The sequence below is a fragment of the Rhinolophus sinicus genome, chromosome 1 (assembly GCF_057876585.1).
Source record: "Rhinolophus sinicus isolate RSI-liver-muscle chromosome 1, RSI-T2T, whole genome shotgun sequence".
In the NCBI taxonomy this organism is placed as follows: domain Eukaryota; kingdom Metazoa; phylum Chordata; class Mammalia; order Chiroptera; family Rhinolophidae; genus Rhinolophus; species Rhinolophus sinicus.
Genome location: NC_142501.1, coordinates 198,826,242 through 198,846,112, shown reverse-complemented (window position 1 = coordinate 198,846,112; position 19,871 = coordinate 198,826,242). Strand labels below are relative to the sequence as shown.

At 41.8% G+C, this 19,871-nt stretch overlaps 1 protein-coding gene across 3 annotated transcripts in view; it reads right to left on the bottom strand.

Moving 5' to 3' along the window:
* Positions 1-19,871, bottom strand: part of CCDC149 (coiled-coil domain containing 149) — a 98,625-nt gene that overhangs the window by 64,119 nt on the left and 14,635 nt on the right. For all 3 annotated transcript variants that reach the window (XM_074321903.2, XM_074321912.2, XM_074321918.2), the window contains exons 2-3: positions 3,614-3,775; positions 1,988-2,026 (exon numbers count right to left, since the gene is read on the bottom strand). In XM_074321903.2, the coding sequence (XP_074178004.2) occupies positions 1,988-2,026; positions 3,614-3,775 (201 nt within the window). The remainder of the gene's footprint in view (positions 1-1,987; positions 2,027-3,613; positions 3,776-19,871) is intronic.

The window sequence follows — 19,871 nt, the reverse complement described above, 5'->3', positions numbered from 1 at the left end:
ATTGGCACAGTGATAGACTGGTCAGATAAAATATAGGATGCCAAGTTCAATCTGAATTTCAGATAAACAATGAATAATCTTTTAGCATAGCTATGTCCCTAATGTTGCATGGGACATACTTTTAAACTGAAAAGTATTAATTGTCTGTCTGAAATTCAACTTCACCTGGGTGTCCTGTGTTTTTGTTTGTATTTTTATTTGCTAAGTGTGACACAGTGGAGAGAACCAGTACATGATGACTATAGCAATCGAAGACTGAACTACCTTTGAATTTCTAGTTATGGAAGATCATTGATTCCTTTATTGCTTAAGCAGTTTAGAATTTTTGTCTGTTGGACCCAACACATCCTATCTCATGCAGCAAGTCAGTGGTCCCAACTCAGGCAGGAAGGGTGCAAGCTCACACCTCCACACGAAATCCTAAAAGGACAGAAACCCAATGCTATATTAAAAGCTACAAAGCCAATGCTTAGGACATTGAACTTTTTTTTTTTTTTTTTTAGAGCTGTAAGAATACAGCTAGACAGACTTACTGGAATATCATCAGATTCTCTTCAGTCAATGTAAATTTTTTATTATAAAGTCACAGAATGTGAATTCACTTACACTATAAAACTCTTTCATGAATACTAACAATCTCGGCAAAGATGATTGCTCATAGCCACCAAAAACAAAGGTACCTAACAATTTCAGATTAAGCAGCGCAATATTTAGACATTAATGATAAAATGTAAGTTTTATCTTCCTGAAAAGGAAAAGCAAAGGGAAGAAGAGAAGCCCATACAGATGTCAAAAGTGTTATAAAGTAAAACCAGAATAATATGGTACAACCACAGGACTATACAGGAAGTTCAATGGAATAGAACAGAAAGTCCAGAAACAGATCAACAAGGGTTTGTTCATTGATAAAAATGGGCATCTAAAATCTGTGGGTAAAAATTGGATTCCTCAGTGAACAATGTTGGTTACCATTTTGAAGAAAACAATATAAATAGCTTGTGAGTTTTGCTGGTAATATGGCTTTTAAGTCTGAAGTGATTGGTGTCCATCGGTAGATGAATCAATAAAAAAGATGTGAGATACACACACACACACACACATACACACACACACACACACACACACATACACACAGTGGAAGAAAAAGAAAATTAAGTCTTACCATTTGCAACAACACAGATGGACACAGAGGGTATTATGCTCAGTGAAAGAAGTCAGACAGAGAAAGACAAATACCAAATGATTTCACTTATATGTGGAATCTTCAAACAAACAAACAAACAAATGAGCAAAACAAAGACTCATAGAAACAGAGAACAAACTGATGATTGCCAGAGGGGAGGGGGCTGGAGGGATGGGTGAAAAAGGTGAAGGGGAATAAGAGGTATAAACTGTCAGTTATAAAATAAATAAGTCATGGGGATGTAGTGTACAGCACAGGGAATTTAGCCAATAACATTGTAATAACTTTGTACAGTGACAGATGGTTACTAGACATTGTGGTGATCACATCCTAAGGTATATAAATATCAAATCACTATGTTTTATACCTGAAATTAATATAATACTGTATGCAACTATACTAAAGTATAAATTAATAAAATACAAAAATTTTTTTAAAGTCTTAAGTGGCAGAAGCTAAATGGCAAAACAGTATCAATCCATGGAGCAGCAAGCTAAAGTACTATAGCCTCTACGCATGGTTTCCCAACAAAATTCCCAACAAGAAAGGAAATGCACTCAACCGGGGTGCCCTCCTCTACCCTTTTGGACTTCACTGGGTTTCTTTCACCCTTCACCCCACCTCAACTGCTCTTTGCCATCAGTATTTATTTACCCACCACTCACTCCCCCACAGTAGTACAAAAGGATTCTGGAAAAGAAAAGATTTCTCTACATATTGTGGGGTTTCTATGATCCCCCTGATTGTTGTAAGACATCAATACGAACAATCTGAGCATTATCAAAGATCAGGATTAAGTCTTACCTGTCTCCTCATTTCAGGAGGAAGTGACGGATCTCCATCCTACAAAAAAAAAAAAAACACAAAAAAAAAAACAACATTTTACTTAAGAAAAAAAAAATGTGCTTAGATTTAAGGAATTGAACCAAACTAGGAACTAAGTCCAGACCCTCCCCACTCCCAGCCCCAGCAACCAGCAATGTGCTGAATCAAGCTCAAATACACTCTTAGAAAATTAACTATAAATTGAACCAGAGTTATTTTGGAAAAACCTCAAAGGAATCAGTTCCATTTAGGACCAAACCTATATATTTCCTAAAACTATGCAAACCCAAAACATTTTAAAATAAACCAACTGGATTTATCAAAATCATTTTTGAGCTGAGCTGAAACTTAAACAATATTTCATTTGGTTTGAGTTGAGTTCCTCTTTTAACTAGTTAGATCCAAAGGAATAGTAGTGGGGACACACACACACACACACACACACACACACACACACACACACACTCGAGTTTTCTTTATGGGCAGAACAATTTGGGAGGTGGGGGTGAGGAAAGGATATGCTCAAAAGAAAATTAGCTGAGAACTTCCAGTCCTAGGAGAGAATTTTTATCTGAAAACGCTTCAGCTCCTCCACCTGTGTACCATCTGGGAATACAAATGCTCAAACCGGTACTCTTCTGGGTAATGCTGTCCGTAGATAAGTCAACACTATTTTAACCCGAGGAATCTATCTACTCAATTGCTGTTCCAGGACAGCTCAATGATCCCAGTACAAATGGTTAAATGTTAGTAATACTGGCAGCACTTAAAAAAAGAAGTTGTATCAGTAAGGGAAAAAAAAAAGCAACCATGCAAAATAGCACTGCCCTTGGTGTCTTCCATTGAGGTATAATTTGCATCCTTAAAAATCTTGCTATATGAAAACTTAGAGAAAACCTAAATGCCCAGGATAAGGGAAAGGTTAAAAAAAAGTATGGAAATATTGCTATGCAACTGTTTTTTAAAAGTGAACTAAATTTGTATGTATTGCCTAGAGAAATGGACAAAAGAATGTGTTGAGTGAAAAGAGCAAGTTTTAGAACATTTATACAGTGCGGTCCAACAGACCTCTGCAATGATGGAAATGTCCTGGATCTAACTGTCCAACAGAGCAGCCACCATGGAAATATGCCTTAGCAACGCAATCCAGTATGGTTGCCACCAGCCACCTATAGAACTGAGCCCATGAAATGGGATGAGACTGAAGAACTGAGTTTTCAATTCTATTTAATTCTAATTAATTTAAAGTGAAATTTAACCACATGTAACTAGTGGCTTCTATATTAGACAGCGTAGATTTATAATACAAATCCTCTTAAAAATACTCCATATGAATAAATAAATCACTAAACGGGCACACACAAACTCCTAGGTACATGTGTTAGTTCATAGGTGCCCCAGCTAGCAGTCTGGATCCATAATTGTAACGACTAGCGAGTGGGACGGCCGGGTTGCGGAGGAAATAGGGGTGAGCACTTTCACTTCTTAATTTTTCCACTTTGGAACTGTTTGAATTCAACCCTTTTTTTGCAGTAACAGCATGTTAAAATGCCCTGCTATCTTAATGAGGGAACAGGAATGTCACCGTGACGTTGTAACACGTACGATCAGCTCCCGGTATTTCTTCTTCAGGGACTGGTGGCGTTCTCGAAGCTGATTGGCCATGAGTTTGTACTGGTCCCTTTCCTGCTGGCATGTGTCCAGCTCCTTGGAGAGGATTAGCAGGGCTTCCTTTTTACTCTCCAGTTTCCTTTTACACACCAGGTACTGCAAAACAAACAAATCCAAGTGACTGGTCAAAACATCAACAGGCCCCCACTTAACGTACTGGATTTAACACACACTACAGGGTTTTTTTGTTTTGTTCTGTTGCCTTTTGTTTGTTTGTTTGTTTGTTTTTAGAAATCTTATATCCAGAGACATTTGTCAGTAACTGACATATGCACTTGATGTATTCTCCTCATGACAAAACCCAAATCTTGGATGTTCACGAGCTTTGGCAAACTGGGACAGATAAAATAATTTAACTGACAAATAAGTAAAAAAGTGGAATACTTTTAAAAAATTACATAGATAAATAAATAGGTAGCTAGATCCCAATTTTGTTTTAAGAAGGATTTATATATCCAGGTAAGATTATGTGAAATTTCACAAAATGATATACAAAGATATTTAATAAAAATTTTGTATATTATTAACAATTAGCTCTTGGTAGCAAAATGATTTACATGTTGTTGTTTTTAATTTTGTTCTTTATGCTTTTGTGTGTTTCCTAAATTTTCTAGAATAAACCCATATGGCTTTTATAATTAAAAAAATACAAAATATGTTATTAAAAATAATGTAATTGAACCATAAATCACTGCAATAGATTGCACCTGCCCACGCAACCCAGAAAACATTTTCTCACTTGAGAATTTTTGTTCACCAATGTGGCCAAGACATGTACAACTTCCATGATTCCAATGCAGGCACCCACCACACAGAGACTAATTTTATGAGTTAACTATTTTAGCCACACTTTGAATTATCCCCAAACAGTCCAATATACCTTGCTGGAACTTTTCCTCAGAGTTACAGGATGTCTCCATCCTCCTTCTCCCCATTCCCCCGACTGTGAAGCACCCTCACCTGACAATCACCCACCACATGGCCAGTGTGAGCCTGACGGGAACTTCATGACTTTTATTGGCTATACTGCACGGTCTGGTGTTATTCACATATGTGAAATGTGGCACTAAATACCTTTGGAATTTGCCCCGTAAAAGACCAAATTCAGAGCGTTCATGAAAACAATTTATAGTTTCATTATACACTCTGACATGAGCACTCTGTCATCATGGACGCTCACACAAAGCAGAGAGAATCAGCAATCCCGTACCATTTGAGTCAATGCTCTTTTATGGACAAAAAGCATTACTCATATATAGTGCTCGCTCGGAACTGACTTTGTTAAGTTCAATTTCAAATAAATGAAAGGAGAAAAAGAGAGTTTTGTGCATTAGCACAATTTCTTTTTTCCTTAAAAAAAAAAAAAAAGTAATTGCTTAGCTTCTAAAACAAAGGGGAAAGAAAAACCATTCTGAGACAGATTTGAGTTCTAAGAAAGGACGCTTCCACCTTGGATGAATCTTATTCTAGCAGTAATGAGGTTGGAATCCTGCCTTAAAATGTCCTGAATTTTAAGACTTTGACATCGTCTTCATGGAGGCAAAATGGTTCTGTTGCCACAGTGATTTCTCAAGAGTAAAATCCCCAACAAGTAAATATCAAAGGAGAGTGGCTCAGAAATCTCCACTGCAATGTCCTAAGGGAGGTATTGAGATTTCACAGGGAAAAAAATACCATTTACACACAACTGAACAGATCTGCCCTTGTGCCTGCGTTCTTTGCCCGTCATCAGCAGCCTCGTTGTCACTGCTATTAGTATTGGTGGGACCAAGGTGGCCACCTTTGTCCTTTCAATTTATCAGATCCAAATCTGAGGCCCCAGAGATAATCAGTGTCTTCTGACTTTGGGGTAGAAAATCCCAACTTGTGGAAACACTTAAGGTGCAGCAGGCGAGATCAGCTGTAGCCTCCGATCTACTGAGAGGGAACAGCTAAGGACCACCACTTATTGGCAAACTGGAAATCCAAGTTCCCTGACCTGGAACTGCAATCATTTAGGGTCCAAGTGAGCAGCCGTTTCCCTCATAAGACATGATCCAAGTGAGGCCTCAGAATCTGTATGGTGCAGTAAGAGATGCCCTTCCCTTGGGTCTAAGGTACCTTGTAGAAAACAGGCACAGAGGCTTCTACTAAGAGCCAGTGACCAGAATTGTGGAGCGGGATCACTGCAGTTTGACTTCCCTCAGGGCATGGAAAACATGACAATTATGACTCCACTATAGGGTAAGAAAGCAAACACATTCTGTATAGAAGATGGAGCCACACCAAGAAAAGGGTAGTCTTTAGAAAGCCACTGCTGGACTATTCTCTCTTCTGCTTACTATGGTTTAGAACAGTGAATTTCAAAAATTTTATTCCATGGCAATTATTTTCATCAGTAGAACAAATCTTAGGTTGAAGCTTCATTTCTAATTTTCACAATCATGGAGGAAGTAGACAGCAGAAAACCACCAGACAGAGAGGCAGGAGGCTACCGTCCAGCTGGAGGCGTAACGATGAGCTAGCTAATCATGAGCTGCTGGGACCCTAGGAAAACCACAGAACATGAGCAACAAAACAAACACACACTGCCTGGGCCTAAGCTTCCATACTTGGAAAATCAGGAGGGTTCCTAAGGTGCCCTCCCACTTGAGGAACCCTCAATTTTAACACCTCATCCAATATCACTGGGGGGGAAGGGTTTCAGGGAAAACAATGGTGGTGAGGGGCTCCAGCCCAGGAGGTATGACTCCAAGCGCCCAGCAGTTGCTTCCTCTGCCTTGTCTAGGACAGAGCCAGCTCAATGAGTCCCAAAAACTGTTGTGACAATGACAATTCCACACTCTATATAGCAGGGGCTTCAGGATAACTACCTGGTTAGAAGGGGTGCTGAAGCTGTGCTTGCCATAGCAATTGATGACAGAACGAGAAAAGGCCAAATGTCTATGTGATCGATGTTAGTGCCTCTCTCCAATATTTCCAGTTCTCCTTTCCACATGGTGGGACTGTCCTTCCCCACTGCTTTGAAGTAAGGCAGAGCCCTATAACTTGCTTTATCCAAGAACATGGGGCTGGAAGGGACACAAGTCCCTTCAAAGGTGGAAGCACTTAAGAATCAGCGTAAGAATCCCCAAGGCCTCTCTTCCTCTGTTGCAACAACTGTGGAAGCCTGTGTTGCCATGGAGGTGCCATCAGAACAAAACAGCCTAGAGTATAGAGCCAACAGGGCACAGACAACTGCCCTGGAGAGTCCATTGAGTCCCCAGGGAAATTTGTGTGATCCAGAAATGAACTTTCGTGGTGTTCACTTTCAGAGATTTGGCAGGTATTTGTCACCAGAGCATAACTTAGTCCATCCTGATAAATACAGTCCATATCAAAGAACGGGAGGTAGGAAAATGGTGGAGGTTGTCTTTGCTGTTTGCTTTTGCTGAGTCACTACAATGATGAAGAGGATTAACATTATCACTATTACCAGTAACAACAACAAAAAACAAAGTTTTGTGACAAATGCTTTCCATGTATGATCGCCTCCAATCCTCACCACAACACAGTGAGGTTACTGTGTTAGAATTATGCTCATTTTCTACATGAGAAGTGAAGTTGAAAGAGTTTACGTAATGTGCCAAGGGATTGGCAGAGCCAGAATCTGAATCCAGATCTTTGTAGAGCTAAGCCTGTGAAACCCCAATTCCTGACAAACTAAGCATTCTGTGCCACCCGCCCTTACCCCCAAAAGAAAATCAAAACATTCATGGAGTTGTTTACTACATCGAGTTAGTATTTCTAGCACAAGGAAGCTAAGAAAGGGCAATTTTGAATACAGGTATTTTTAGACACAGAACAAATGGGTAAAATCTTTATCTCTTCACCCAATCTCCTCTCTCTAAAACTAGTGGGCCTGCCTCTTCTTCCCTCAGATGCAAGGCCTGAAAGAAGAAGGGGAAAAAAAACAAAAGAATCCACAAGCATCTCTCTCCTCTGCTACTTGTGAGGGAGCCAAGTAGAAGCAATAAGGTTTCCACTCATTTATAAGAAACAGGATGAAACTAGAGGGCTTCAGAAGAAAAAAAACACTAGAGGGCTATTTTCTCAAAGCGGCTTGGTCTAACAGGAGTTTTCTTTAACCTGTAGTTGGTCTCAATCATTCAGTCAACAAATATTTTCTGGGTGTCTTCTATGTGTTAGGTACTGAACCAAACATTGGTCTCCTAAAGGGATACAGGGTCCTGTTGTTTTGAAAAGGAAAAACATGATACCTGGATAACAAAATTTTACTTCCACAACCCCTTATGGGTTTTTCTGAAACCCCCAAAGTTCTGAAAACTGAAAATGTGTTCATAGCCTGTTAATGACCTCAGCTGATGTCATTTATGGCCTTTATGCATGTGAATATTTATATTTAGTGTGAATATCCACACATTTGCTGAAGACAAATCAATGTGTTTGGTTACTGGCAGCTGGCCACGCCTCTACTGGAGATGATTAAAAATTACACACTACGCTTATTGCATTTCCTTTCAGATGCCCAAAACTCCTGCATCTGAAACATTTGGGGCCCAAGGATTTTCAAGAGGGAACCTGACTTTTATTCGAAAGTCACCCTTGCAAATCTCTACAGAGTCTTGACGACATACATGTGACTAAAATCAAATCTTTCTCAAACAGTAAGTGCCCAAATCCTAAGCACTTATTAGATTTCAACTTCCTCATGGAGGCCAGAAAAAACTGAAAGTACGTAATATGCAGTAAATGTTCAAGCTGCCATAATGCTGACTTGCCTGTTCCCACAGCCTCCTCGATTTCTTTATTCTTTAGAATTAGCATGAGTGATGCAGCTCGGATAAACCTCACAGATAACCCAGTGACTTGCCCAATTGCAAAGAACAAGGTTCCCAGCTGCCAGCCTATTCCATAACAGTGTTTTCCAAATTGTGGGTCATGATACATCAGTCTGGGGAGCAAAATCAATTCAGTTGCAATCCTCATTTTCTTAAAAAAAATAAAAAGGATACAGAACAGAAGAGAAAATATTAGCGTACTGCTCGTGCAGTAAAGGTAAGTATTGTTTCGTGGAACTTTTCTTTTTGAATATATGTGTGGGAATAAAAACACATCCATGCATATTTTCACACATTTATGGTGGACTGCCGTCTTAAAAGTTTGAAAACTACCATTCTATAATAAGCCACTCTACACATTTATTCATTCAAACAACAAACATTTAGTGAAAAGCACCAAGACAGACAAGAGTGGGGCTGAGGGGGTGGGTTATTGGGCAACGGGGAAAAGCTACACTGAGGAGATGATGCTTGAAATGAGTTTTGAGCGATGAGTAGGTATAAAAAGCACCCGAATAAAGGCCAGTATGTAATGGAAATAATTAGCCAGTTCTTGGGGATTGAGGTACAACTCTGATTAATTAATGCTTGCTCTGCCCACCCCACAGGTTACTGTGAGCTTGAAACAAAAGGTGCTATGGTAAAATTTGGTTTTATGAACTTCCTCAAAATTAAAGATATTATTTTTATAGCACTTAAAGCTTACAAAACACTGTCACGAGCACTCTCATTTGATAGTCAACATTATATGACAAGTGGGATAAATACTGTTTTTCCCATGTTATGGACAAAATACCTGAGATTAATTGTCTTTCCCAGAGTCACATAACTAACAACACACGGTCCGCTCCAATTAGGATTTGTAACCACAAATTCTAGGCTCTTTCTACTGTTCTATATTGGTACCAAATAAATTATTAGCAGATCCACGCATTACCTCTAGGGGCAAATCATACTTTTAACAGGACACTCTTAGAGATAACTGTGTAACTGAAAGCAATGCATTTTAGTTCATAGCATTACGAGGCCTGTTGGGAAGACCGGCAGCCTTCCTGGGGACTTTTCAGTGCTATATTCCATGGGCAATGGCTAAGGTGTCAGAAGCTCCCTGTAGGTCTGCTCAGTGGTCAGCCAGCTCCATATCCCCAAGAGCTCTGGCTAGCCCAACATTGGATGGATGAGAGGCTCACCACACCAGGGTCTTCACCAGCTGAATTGCAGGCATGAGGTACTTCATTTTTCAAAGAGCACTTGCACACATAGTTGTGGAAGTTGTGACTCAGGCCCTAGCCCTTTTCTCTTGGCTAACTCAAATCATATCCCTGACCCCCATGGCCATCAAGGTCATCTCATTCAGCCCAGTGGCTTTCACTGCCATCTTTGCCATCACTGCTTGATACCAGCAGCTCAGCCCTCTCACCTGCACTTGACATCTGAACATCTGCGAGGCATTCTTACATTGCAACCTTGATCTATCCCCTTGAATCTGCCCCTCCCTGGATCTTCCCTCTTGGGAAACGGTCCAAACCAGGTTTGGGTTTCCAAAACCCTTGGAGACATCCTTGTGTCTTCTCTCGTACTCCCAGTCCTCATTTAATTTGTCCACAAACCCCGTGGCTGCTCCCTGCACAAGATGACACGTATCCTGAATTCGAATACTTCTCACCCACTCCCACCACGATTTCCTCACACAAGCTATCGTCGTCTCTTGTTTGGACAGTGGGCCTAACCTTCTGCTTCTACTGACCTACGGTTTCTTTTCCATGCAGTAATGAGAAGACACTTTTTAAATGAAAACAGATGGTGACATATGGTAGCTCAAAATCCCCTATGGTGTATGTACCATCACATTTAAAACAGAATCCAATCCTTCCACTCACCTTCCGCTCCCTGCCGTCCATCCTCACAGGCCTCCTTGCTAGTCTCTGACTGTATCAAGCCTACTCCAACCTCAGGGGCTTTGCACGGTCATTCCCTGAGCTGGGATTGTGTGGCTTGTTCCCTGGCTTCATTCAGATTTCTCTTGTAAACGCATCAGAAAGAGTCTCAGAGATACAGAGGAAAAACTGAGGGTTGCTAGATGGGATGGGGGTGGGGATGAAGGAAAGGTGAGGGGATTAGAAAGCACAATCGGTAACCACCAGATTGCCACAGGGATACGGAAGTCAGTCTGGGGAACATAAATCAATAATGTTGTAAAGGTTTTGTAGGGTATCCGATGGACACTTGTCTTATTAGGGAGACCACTTCAGGGATGATGTAGATGCGTGATCACTGCACTGTACACCTGAAGCTGAAGCTGAACAATAATGAATGTCAACTATAATTACATATACATTTGTATATATCATTACATATATATGTATGTTATCACTAGAAGTGGAGCACAGCATAAGGAATAGAGTCAGTGGAACTATAACAGCTATATACGATGTTAGAGGGGTGGTAGATTGGGGGTGGGGGGTTATCACCTTTGGAGGGGTATAAATGTCTAACTATTACATTGTTTTGTACACCTGAAACTAAAAAAAAAAAAAAATCTGTTGTACTGTCTCCTTCTCAGGAAGCTCATCCCTGTCTGCCACACCCAGACTCTCAACCCCTTACACTGTTACTTTCTTTCACAGCACTTACCACTTGACTTGAGTTAAACAACTAATTATTGGTTTACTTTCAACATCTTCTACTCCATGGCAGCATGGAGTTTGTTTTTTTATTCAAGATCCCCAATGCTGAGAACAATCCATGTTACATACATAGTTGTTGCTCAATATATATGGCTAATTAATGAGAAAACTTCATATATTATTTTACCACAGCCTTAACCTACTTGGGATATGTGGTATTGCCTCCATTTTACAGATTCTCAAACTCATAGTTAGTGAAGACCGAAATCATCAAAGCCAGGCCCCTCATGCCACAGAGGAGAAAATTGGGACTCAGAACGGTGAATCGACTTATCCAAGGCTGGCCGGCAGGACCCAGAGCTGAAACCTAAACTGTGATTCTTCTCATTCCAAATTCAGCACTCTCTCTACACTACCAAACTGAGGTCTGCATTCCTGCTAGGGAGACATCAATGCCTATAAACTTAGAATGGTGCCTGGGACTTGTACGTAGCAATAATAGTGATTATTATAGCAAAATAGATAACAATAGATGATAAGTAACCTGGTCATCGCTCACTAATAGTTACTAACTATATTCTGCTAAATGCTCTAAAGAGATGCAAACCAAGCTCCCAGGACACAGAGAAAAGCACCTGAGAGCTTGGCAGAAGGAGCTAGAATGCCTGAGTTCAAATCTTGGCTTTGCCACTCGCTAGCTATGTGATCAATTACTTAGCCTCTGCACCTCAGTCTCCCCAATTGTTAAACGGTATAGTCATTGTGTCTTCATGGGGCTGATGTGAGAATTAAAAGAATAAACACTGAAAACAGTAAGTGCTGTACGTGTGCTGTTATCACTACTATTTTTTTATCACTAAGAGAGTGATCACAGATCAGCAAAGGAGGTACTCACAGAGTTGGAGGAAGATGTGAACATTTGAAAGGAATCCTGAAGACCAGGTAGAAAGATTCATTTCGTTTGGGGATAAGGGAAGTTGTGACAGGTAGTGGTGATGAGCAAACGATACTCCTGGAAGGGAAACCGCCACAGCAAAGCACAAAGGTGAGATGCCAGGAGACATAGTGTCAGAACAGTGAGCAGTGTGCTGGGCTGGATTCGGTGGGAATAAAAGCTTGTGAGATAAGCTGGAAAGCGAGATAGATGGTGGCCAGGTCAGAAGGGCCTGGAAGTACTGTTCACATTTTACTCTTCTAGGAAGCAGGAGCCCTAAGGGTCTCCGAATAGGGGAGTGACATAAAACTCTTTTTAGGAAGACAATTTCATCCTGACATCATGTGGAGGAGAGACTGTTCCATGATGTGACAACTGTCTTTCCCGCAAGTTGGACCTGGGCCAGAATGGAGGTTGCTCACATGAGGAGGAGAAGGTGGTTGGGGTTCAGGCCCCCCAATTTGCAGACACATCTCTGGATCCTGGTTTGATCTGCTCTGCCAGGCCAACAAAGAACGTACTGGCTTTGCTGTTTCTTAATGTGGGGTCTGTTACCACCTTGCCTAACACAATATTGTTTGGCGGGCTGCTACCCAGGCAACCAGATGCACTCATGGGTTTAGCCTCAGCAACAGCAGCTGGTATCAGAATCACATCAGTGGGTAAGTGGGTCACTTGGCCCAACCACACCCTGAGCTGAACAGGACAAACCACAGAAAAATGTCCCACTTTCTGGACATTTGAGTCCAGCTAACGGATACACACTCGGTTCTCCTTATGTCTCTGTTTTCACTCTTTAGTCAACATGTAATTCTGCTTATTAAATTCATGTGTAGTGTAGGGGCCAGAGATATTTGCTCTCCTCTCTACCCCCAGAAAAGCAAGAGTCTGGTTTGTTTTCAGGAGAGATAAAGGGAAGAAAATAGTATTTTTTTAATGTCTACTATGTGCCAGGCACTATTGGGAACAATAATCATGAGAAAGAGACCTTTATTTGGTTACAATAGTAAGTGCCGCAGCCACTATTTGAGAACATTACTATTTTCCAAACTGTGTTAAATGCTCTACTTGAAATATCATATTGAATCCACATGGCTGCTCTATGTAATGGGTTGTATGATTAGCCCCATTTTAGAGATAAGGACAATGAAGCTTAAAGAGGTCAACTTATCCTTCAGCATAAAGGTAATAAGCAACAGAGCCAGACTGGTTTCTCGTACATCAGTTAGGATCTTTGGGTTGTAAGCAACAGTAACTGACACTCTAACATAGGAATGTATTGGAAAGATACTGGGACTCAGAGAATAGGCAGGAGGACAGAGAAGTAGACTTAGGAACAGGCAGACAGAGAGGCGACTCGGGAGGCTGGAGGCAGGACCAGGAACCACTGGGCCCCAGTGAAGAAAGGTCCAGGCAGAGCCACTGAATCAAGTAGAGCTGAACCCCATTATGTTTCCGTTTCTTTGTCTCTCTGCTCGAGGGTGTCTCCAACTGGCCTACAGCAGATTACGTGCCATCCTTTGCCTGGCGAAGAACAGGACACCCAGATGGTGTTTCTCGATCCTCCCTCCAGATTATATCCAGTGGTAACACCCTCCCAATTGGGGTGCAGTTGAGAAAGAGAAATGAATGCTGGGAACTGAGAAAATAACAACTGTTCACCAAAGTAACCTAGGTAGACCCATTCCATTGAGCTTATTTCTCAACCATGCTGAAAATTTCCCTTTAGTGGTTCATGGATAAAGGTTGAAAAAGAAACAGTGGGTATTTAATAACAATTCCTTTTATTTTAATTGATCTTGGAGACTCTATTGATCACGCACAGAAACACACAGACAGTGGTGAAGTTTACACGGCTGCTGTGGGGTACACACCTACCAACTGGAGAAAGGAAACAAACCATACACCAAGTTGACTGGGTAATCAGTGAAACGTAAATGAAATAAACTTGATAAAATATGCCTAGTCTTCGGCATGTATGCTAGCTATCATGACATATTTTTATTATCCTCTCAAAAACAGTTTTCTTTTGAATTGCGTTTCAATTATATTTTTAAAGCAGAGCCCGTAACTCATTTGTCGATGCTAATTCATGCCCGCTAGCAAATACCATGAAGGTAGCCTTGCGCTTATCATCTTAAGAACCCAAACCCACAATTTTCACTACTGAGTGGCTTTTATCTACCCGTTTACTGTTATCTGCAATAAAGCAAGTCATAATTGCTACAAGGAAGATCATAATAATTAAATGACTATCTGACATACTACATTACTATTTGGATGGCTTTACAACCAGATAACTGCTAAGAGAGATGAAGGTAGCGGGGTGTCAGGGAGGGGACCTCTCTGCCAAGTGACCCTCTGCATCAAACAAGTCCTTGGAGACTTTTACTGATGGGATCAGGCTGGCTCTCATTAGCCGCTGCAGGAACATGGCTTGCTAATCCAGAACGGTTTCTCAGTGTGATGATAAGCCCATATGGCTGAAGGGTTCATGTTTAGGAATAATTGAGAAACTGCTCAACTTCAGACTCACTCTTAGAGGTGTTTCCTCCCCTGGTCCCCCTCTACTTTCTACTCTGTTACTGCCATCTTCCTACCCTCTCCTCCCTCCCCCATCCAGGAAGACCTCCTTGCCCATCCAATAAGCAACTCCAGGTAAACAGGATTCAACAATCAACGCAACATCTCCAACCTCAAATAAACCACGCCCTCCATTCCCAGAAGCCCCACAGTGATCTCTGCCCAGGACCATCATGACGGCCTCCTCCTGGCTCCCTACCTGTCTCGTCCAGGTACCAATCCCTTTGAAAACCATAGATTAGGTCCTGCCACTCTTCTTGAAAAATGTGTTCATGAGGAGATTGGCAAACAAGAGCCCTGCAATGTGTGACCGCAGTTCACCTCTCTGACTTTCCCTGCAGACCTCATTGCTACCCCACACTTGTTCTCCCTCCCTTTCTCTTTTCTTATCCTGACCTGGACCCAACACACAAGTCCCTGTCTAAGAAGCCCTCTGCCACCCCATGGGCAGAATAAGAGCTGATTCTTGGCAGCCATGTGGCATTCTGGGAACACCTTCATTAAACCACCACATACTGCATCACACCCACCTGCCCACCTGTCTGCCTCGCCACAGCCTCTTTGCACTCGGGGGGTCATTCACCTTTGTATCTCCAGAGCTGAGCACAGCTCCTGACCCAGAGTGAGTGCTCAATGAATATTTGAGAAATAAATGAATTTCAGTTCTCACTAAACTGAAAATATGTATGTACCTTTTATATGTTATATTTGTAATATCTAGGTATATGTACGTATTTTAGTAAGATAGCCATCGATTTATTATTAAGCCTAAATCTCTAAATCCCATTTTAGTGTCATATTTAGGGGGGAAAATTCCAGTTACATAAACTCAATGTGTATGGAGAGGTCACAGGATAGTTCCTATAGAATTATCAAAATGACATTTGTATTTAACCTCATTTTTATTGCTTAAAATGAACACCTCCCTACATTACATGGGCATACGAGACTCAATTCACCACCTTCATGTTTGAAAGTCTTCACCCCTCCAGATAGGCTTACAGGACTGTCACTTGGAGATACACGTATCCTTAACCTCACCAGTCCGACTGTGGGCATCTACAGCGTCAAATGCCACGTGGGGCTAATCACACGCTGATGTGCATTTCAAAGCCCTCTCGCCTGTGGCAATCTCCACCATGCAACACAACTCACCAGCGCCTTCCCTAGAAGTCCTTTCCGGCCAGTCTCTACCCCAGTCTCCAGCCGTACAGCTTCCTGAGCATTTCCGCAACCCTTGTCTAAACCTGTGTTCACCTCTGTAGTTTTTAGATAACATTTCAGCAATTTCAAGTTGGTAACTTAACAATTCTAATATCATTCTCTAATTTTTTTTTTTTTTTAATAATCTTTCTCAGAGTCATCATGGCGGCTTGCCCTCTCCTGTATTTCTTCCGACAGGCAAACTTTGATTATTTGACTGCCCCAGGGGATGTGCTGAGGTTTAAGTTAAGTGAGATTTCAGGTAATTGGAAGAGTTTGTAATGTGAACTATAGTAGCTGTGGGGTATGTGGAATTCACTGACAGTCCTGGTTAAATGAAGTTTTGAATAAGGAAGGTTTGCCTGAATATCTATTTCAATCCTTTCACTCCTGTTATTTTCCCTTTCCTCCCCATCTTCCCAGGCTTGACATTACAAAGAGTGGCCTATAGAGGTGAGGAGGAAACATAAGGGGGAAAGGTTGGCTTGCCTTGTAGTTGGCCATAAAAGAGCTGGGAACCCCCTTCTCATTCACTGAAGAGAGCATATTTTTAAACACTATTGCTTGCCTAAGGTGAATTTGCCGTCTCCCCGTAGCTAGGCTGATCTGACCTTGCCTCGGGCCAAGATGTTGATGGTGGGGCGTGCAGTTCTGGTTTGTTTCAGAGATCAGATGTTCAGGATGGAGCACTAAAATTACCCAGGCACTGAGCCTCTCCCTTCTCCATCCAGGTAGACAGAGGCCTGGGGTACACGGGATACAGGCGACAGCCCACTCACCAATCCTCGCATATGCAATCACATATTATATAACAGTCACATGTGGCATGTAATGATAGATTCTCTGGTTACTTCATTACATGATAATTCGATTCAGTTGCAGAGGGCTTTTCTTGAGGGCTGGGTAGCAGTAAAAGCCAGGGAGGCATGGACAATTTTTGGCCAAACTGTCTTTTAAAAGCTGTCAACCTGCAGAGGCTCATCTTCCCCTTGTCTCAAAAAAGAAACTACAAAAAGACCCTAAAATTCCCACTATGGATGAGCTACAGGACCCTCTTGCATATCTCTTAGCTCTTAACCCCTCAGATCTGCCCCCCAAACGCCCTGGGGCAGAGGGGACCTGTAGCTGTGCTTCCACTCCATATGTGAGGTACTTTTAAAGGGTTGCTTTTGCCAAACTGGGATTGATTCTGTACCGTCCTTTACAAAAGGTATTCAGGAGATACAGAGACAATGGCATCATTACTAGAAACAGTGTGGCATCTGGGATTTAGAGTAAAATGTGGGTTTCACTGCAATCCCCTACCACTGGGCCGGGAGAAGACACTCACCCCCTCTGTGCTTCAGTTGCTTCTTCTATAAATGATGATATGAGTAACCATTATCATTTTTGGAGGCTACTCAGTGCTCAAACATGATTCAGTATTTCACATATATAAATCATGAAACTTCATCACAACCCCAAAAGGTCAACGTTATTATTCCCTTTTACAGATGAGGAAACTGAGGCTCTAAGAGATTTAAAAAAAAAATCATGCAACTTGTAAGTGGCAAAGGTGAAATGTGCTCCCAGGCTTGTCCCATGCCTTTTCTGCCACAGCGTCCTGCCTCTCTCACAGAAGAGTCTAAGGATTCTATAAGACAGTGCATGTAAAACAAAACAAAAAAAATAAAAAAGTACTCAATAAATCCTAAAAGCACCAATCTTAATTATCATAGCACTCAAAAGAACTGTGTTGGTCCTATTCAGAGAAAGAAAACAATCGCCATTCCTACTAAGATCCTAAGATCTGCTTTTCTGAAAACTATCTCCCTGCTGGGGTGAGTAATCCATGAGAGGGCCAGAGCGCTCAAGACGAGGAGTCAACTCAAGCGGGAGCATTTGTGGAAATACTCCTGGGCTCCCATCTCTCCGATACTTGAGTCAGGTGCAGATACTCTAAAGCAAGGAGGTGTTCCATCCCAGCGGCCCCAAAAGGCAGTCATCTGCAGACTAGAGATCTTGAAATCAGCCGTGCAAATCCATCACCACTTTAATTATCCAAGTAAATAGAGCTCTTACCACCATATGCCAAGATGCTAATCAACCATGATCATTACAGCTAGTGGTTCTCTCTGGATGTGAACCACAGAGTCTTCCGAAAGGGCCTCTTGGGCCCAAATTTCACATCCAGGATGAAGGTCTCCCCAGCTGAAGCTGGTGGCTGGGAGCTGGTTTTGCCCTCTCTCTACAACTTGCTCATATTTTTCTGAGAACCGTTAATTTCCTTCCTTCAGCTTCATCATTCTTACTTCCCACCAACTCCAGGCAGTACTAATTATTAAGAAATTTTCCTCAGTGAGAACTGTCAGTTCAGACCTCAGCCCGACAGCATAAAGTTAGGTGGAGATTCATTCTGGATCATGGGTGGGTGTGCAATCCTGGCGATTCAAATCACTGGAGATTTCAGAGGACAGGTTAAATTATCAACACTTTTTAAGGCAGGGATTCTGTCCAGGTCTGTTTCTCTCAGTGATAACTATGCAAATGGGTTGATTATGTTAGCAAAAGGCTCCCGTGAGTGACCTGAGTTAATTATGGCTTTCAAGGAAGATGGCGAAATCCTCACTGGCTGCACCTCACCAATGGACCACAAGACAATATTGGGCATAATTTTACTTGTTTTCCTTGACAGTCATTTTCATAGTCATTTTGTCCACCACCACCATTACCTCCAGATCATCACAGTTCATCAGGAGAGCATTTAAATGACAATAAAATAGGTTGCTCCATTTTACTCCTCTCCAAGTATGGAATTAAGACCTGACACTTAAAACATTCCTTGGAGAAGGGCACACAGACATCAACTGATGCAGGTAATGGCAAGGTTTGGGCATTTCTTTTTCAGTAAAGAAAATTCAGTGATAGTCAGGATCACTACAGATAGTCGCATCAAGACAGAGTGCTGACTATATCACCAGGCTGACCACTTCAAAAAGAAAAGAAATGTCAGAGGCAGAGAGAAGTACAAGGATAGGGGAGAGCAGTGGATGTCCCAAGTAAGACCCTGAACGTGGGGGTCTGACTTTTCTGGATTTCATTCCCTGTCCTGCCTCATCTTGCTGAATGACCTTGAGCAAATTAATCCATCTCCTGCTGAGCCAAAGACCCCTAATCTGCAAAAGGATGACTATGATTGTATCTACTTCACAGAATTTACGAGAAGATGAATGGAGATAATGAAACAAGGTATTTAGCCCAGTAACAGGCATGTAGCTGGCATTTACTCAGAGGTATCTTTATCATCATCCATAAGCATCATCTTCATGGATTCCTCAGGACTGGGTGCTGTCCACTTTGTGTGGGACGGCACAAAGACTAAGTAGTGACAAGTCCTTGGGAAAGTTCCACCAAGCCTGCTGGACCCAGATCCCAGATATGACCATGGAAGCATAAGTCAAAACACAGACGGCAGACCTTCTTCTACCATTTATTGTGTATCAGGTACTGCGCTGGACATTTTACACACATTAGCTCGTTTTGGTCCTCACAATGAGACCCCATGAGATAGGTAATGCTATGATCCCTTACATACGTGTCAAGTGTTGGCCAATAAGATGGAAGCAGAGGTGTCCTGTGGAACTTCTGGGAAGTTTCACTTCTGGGAAGTTTAGGGGGATGGGCACACTTTGTTTTATGTCTTTCTCCTTCAGGCAATATATTGGTTCACAAAATGGAAAGCCTCACGCTTAGAATGGAGTGGTAGACCAGGGAAACTGAAGGTGCCTGGATCCCTGACAAACTGTGAGCTGCCATATCTGCCCTAAACTGCCTACCTCCAAAGTTATTTTTCTTGACAGAGAAATGCAGATAAGTCTATCATATTTGAACCACTGTTGTTTCTGGCATTACATTAAAATTGATCCTAAGTAATATGCCAACATGCCCAAACAACTGACATTGAGGAAAGCTGGCACCTTATAATGCAAGATATGTAACTGAGTTCATGTTAGAAACCTGTGGCACTACCGACAGGTGACATTGGA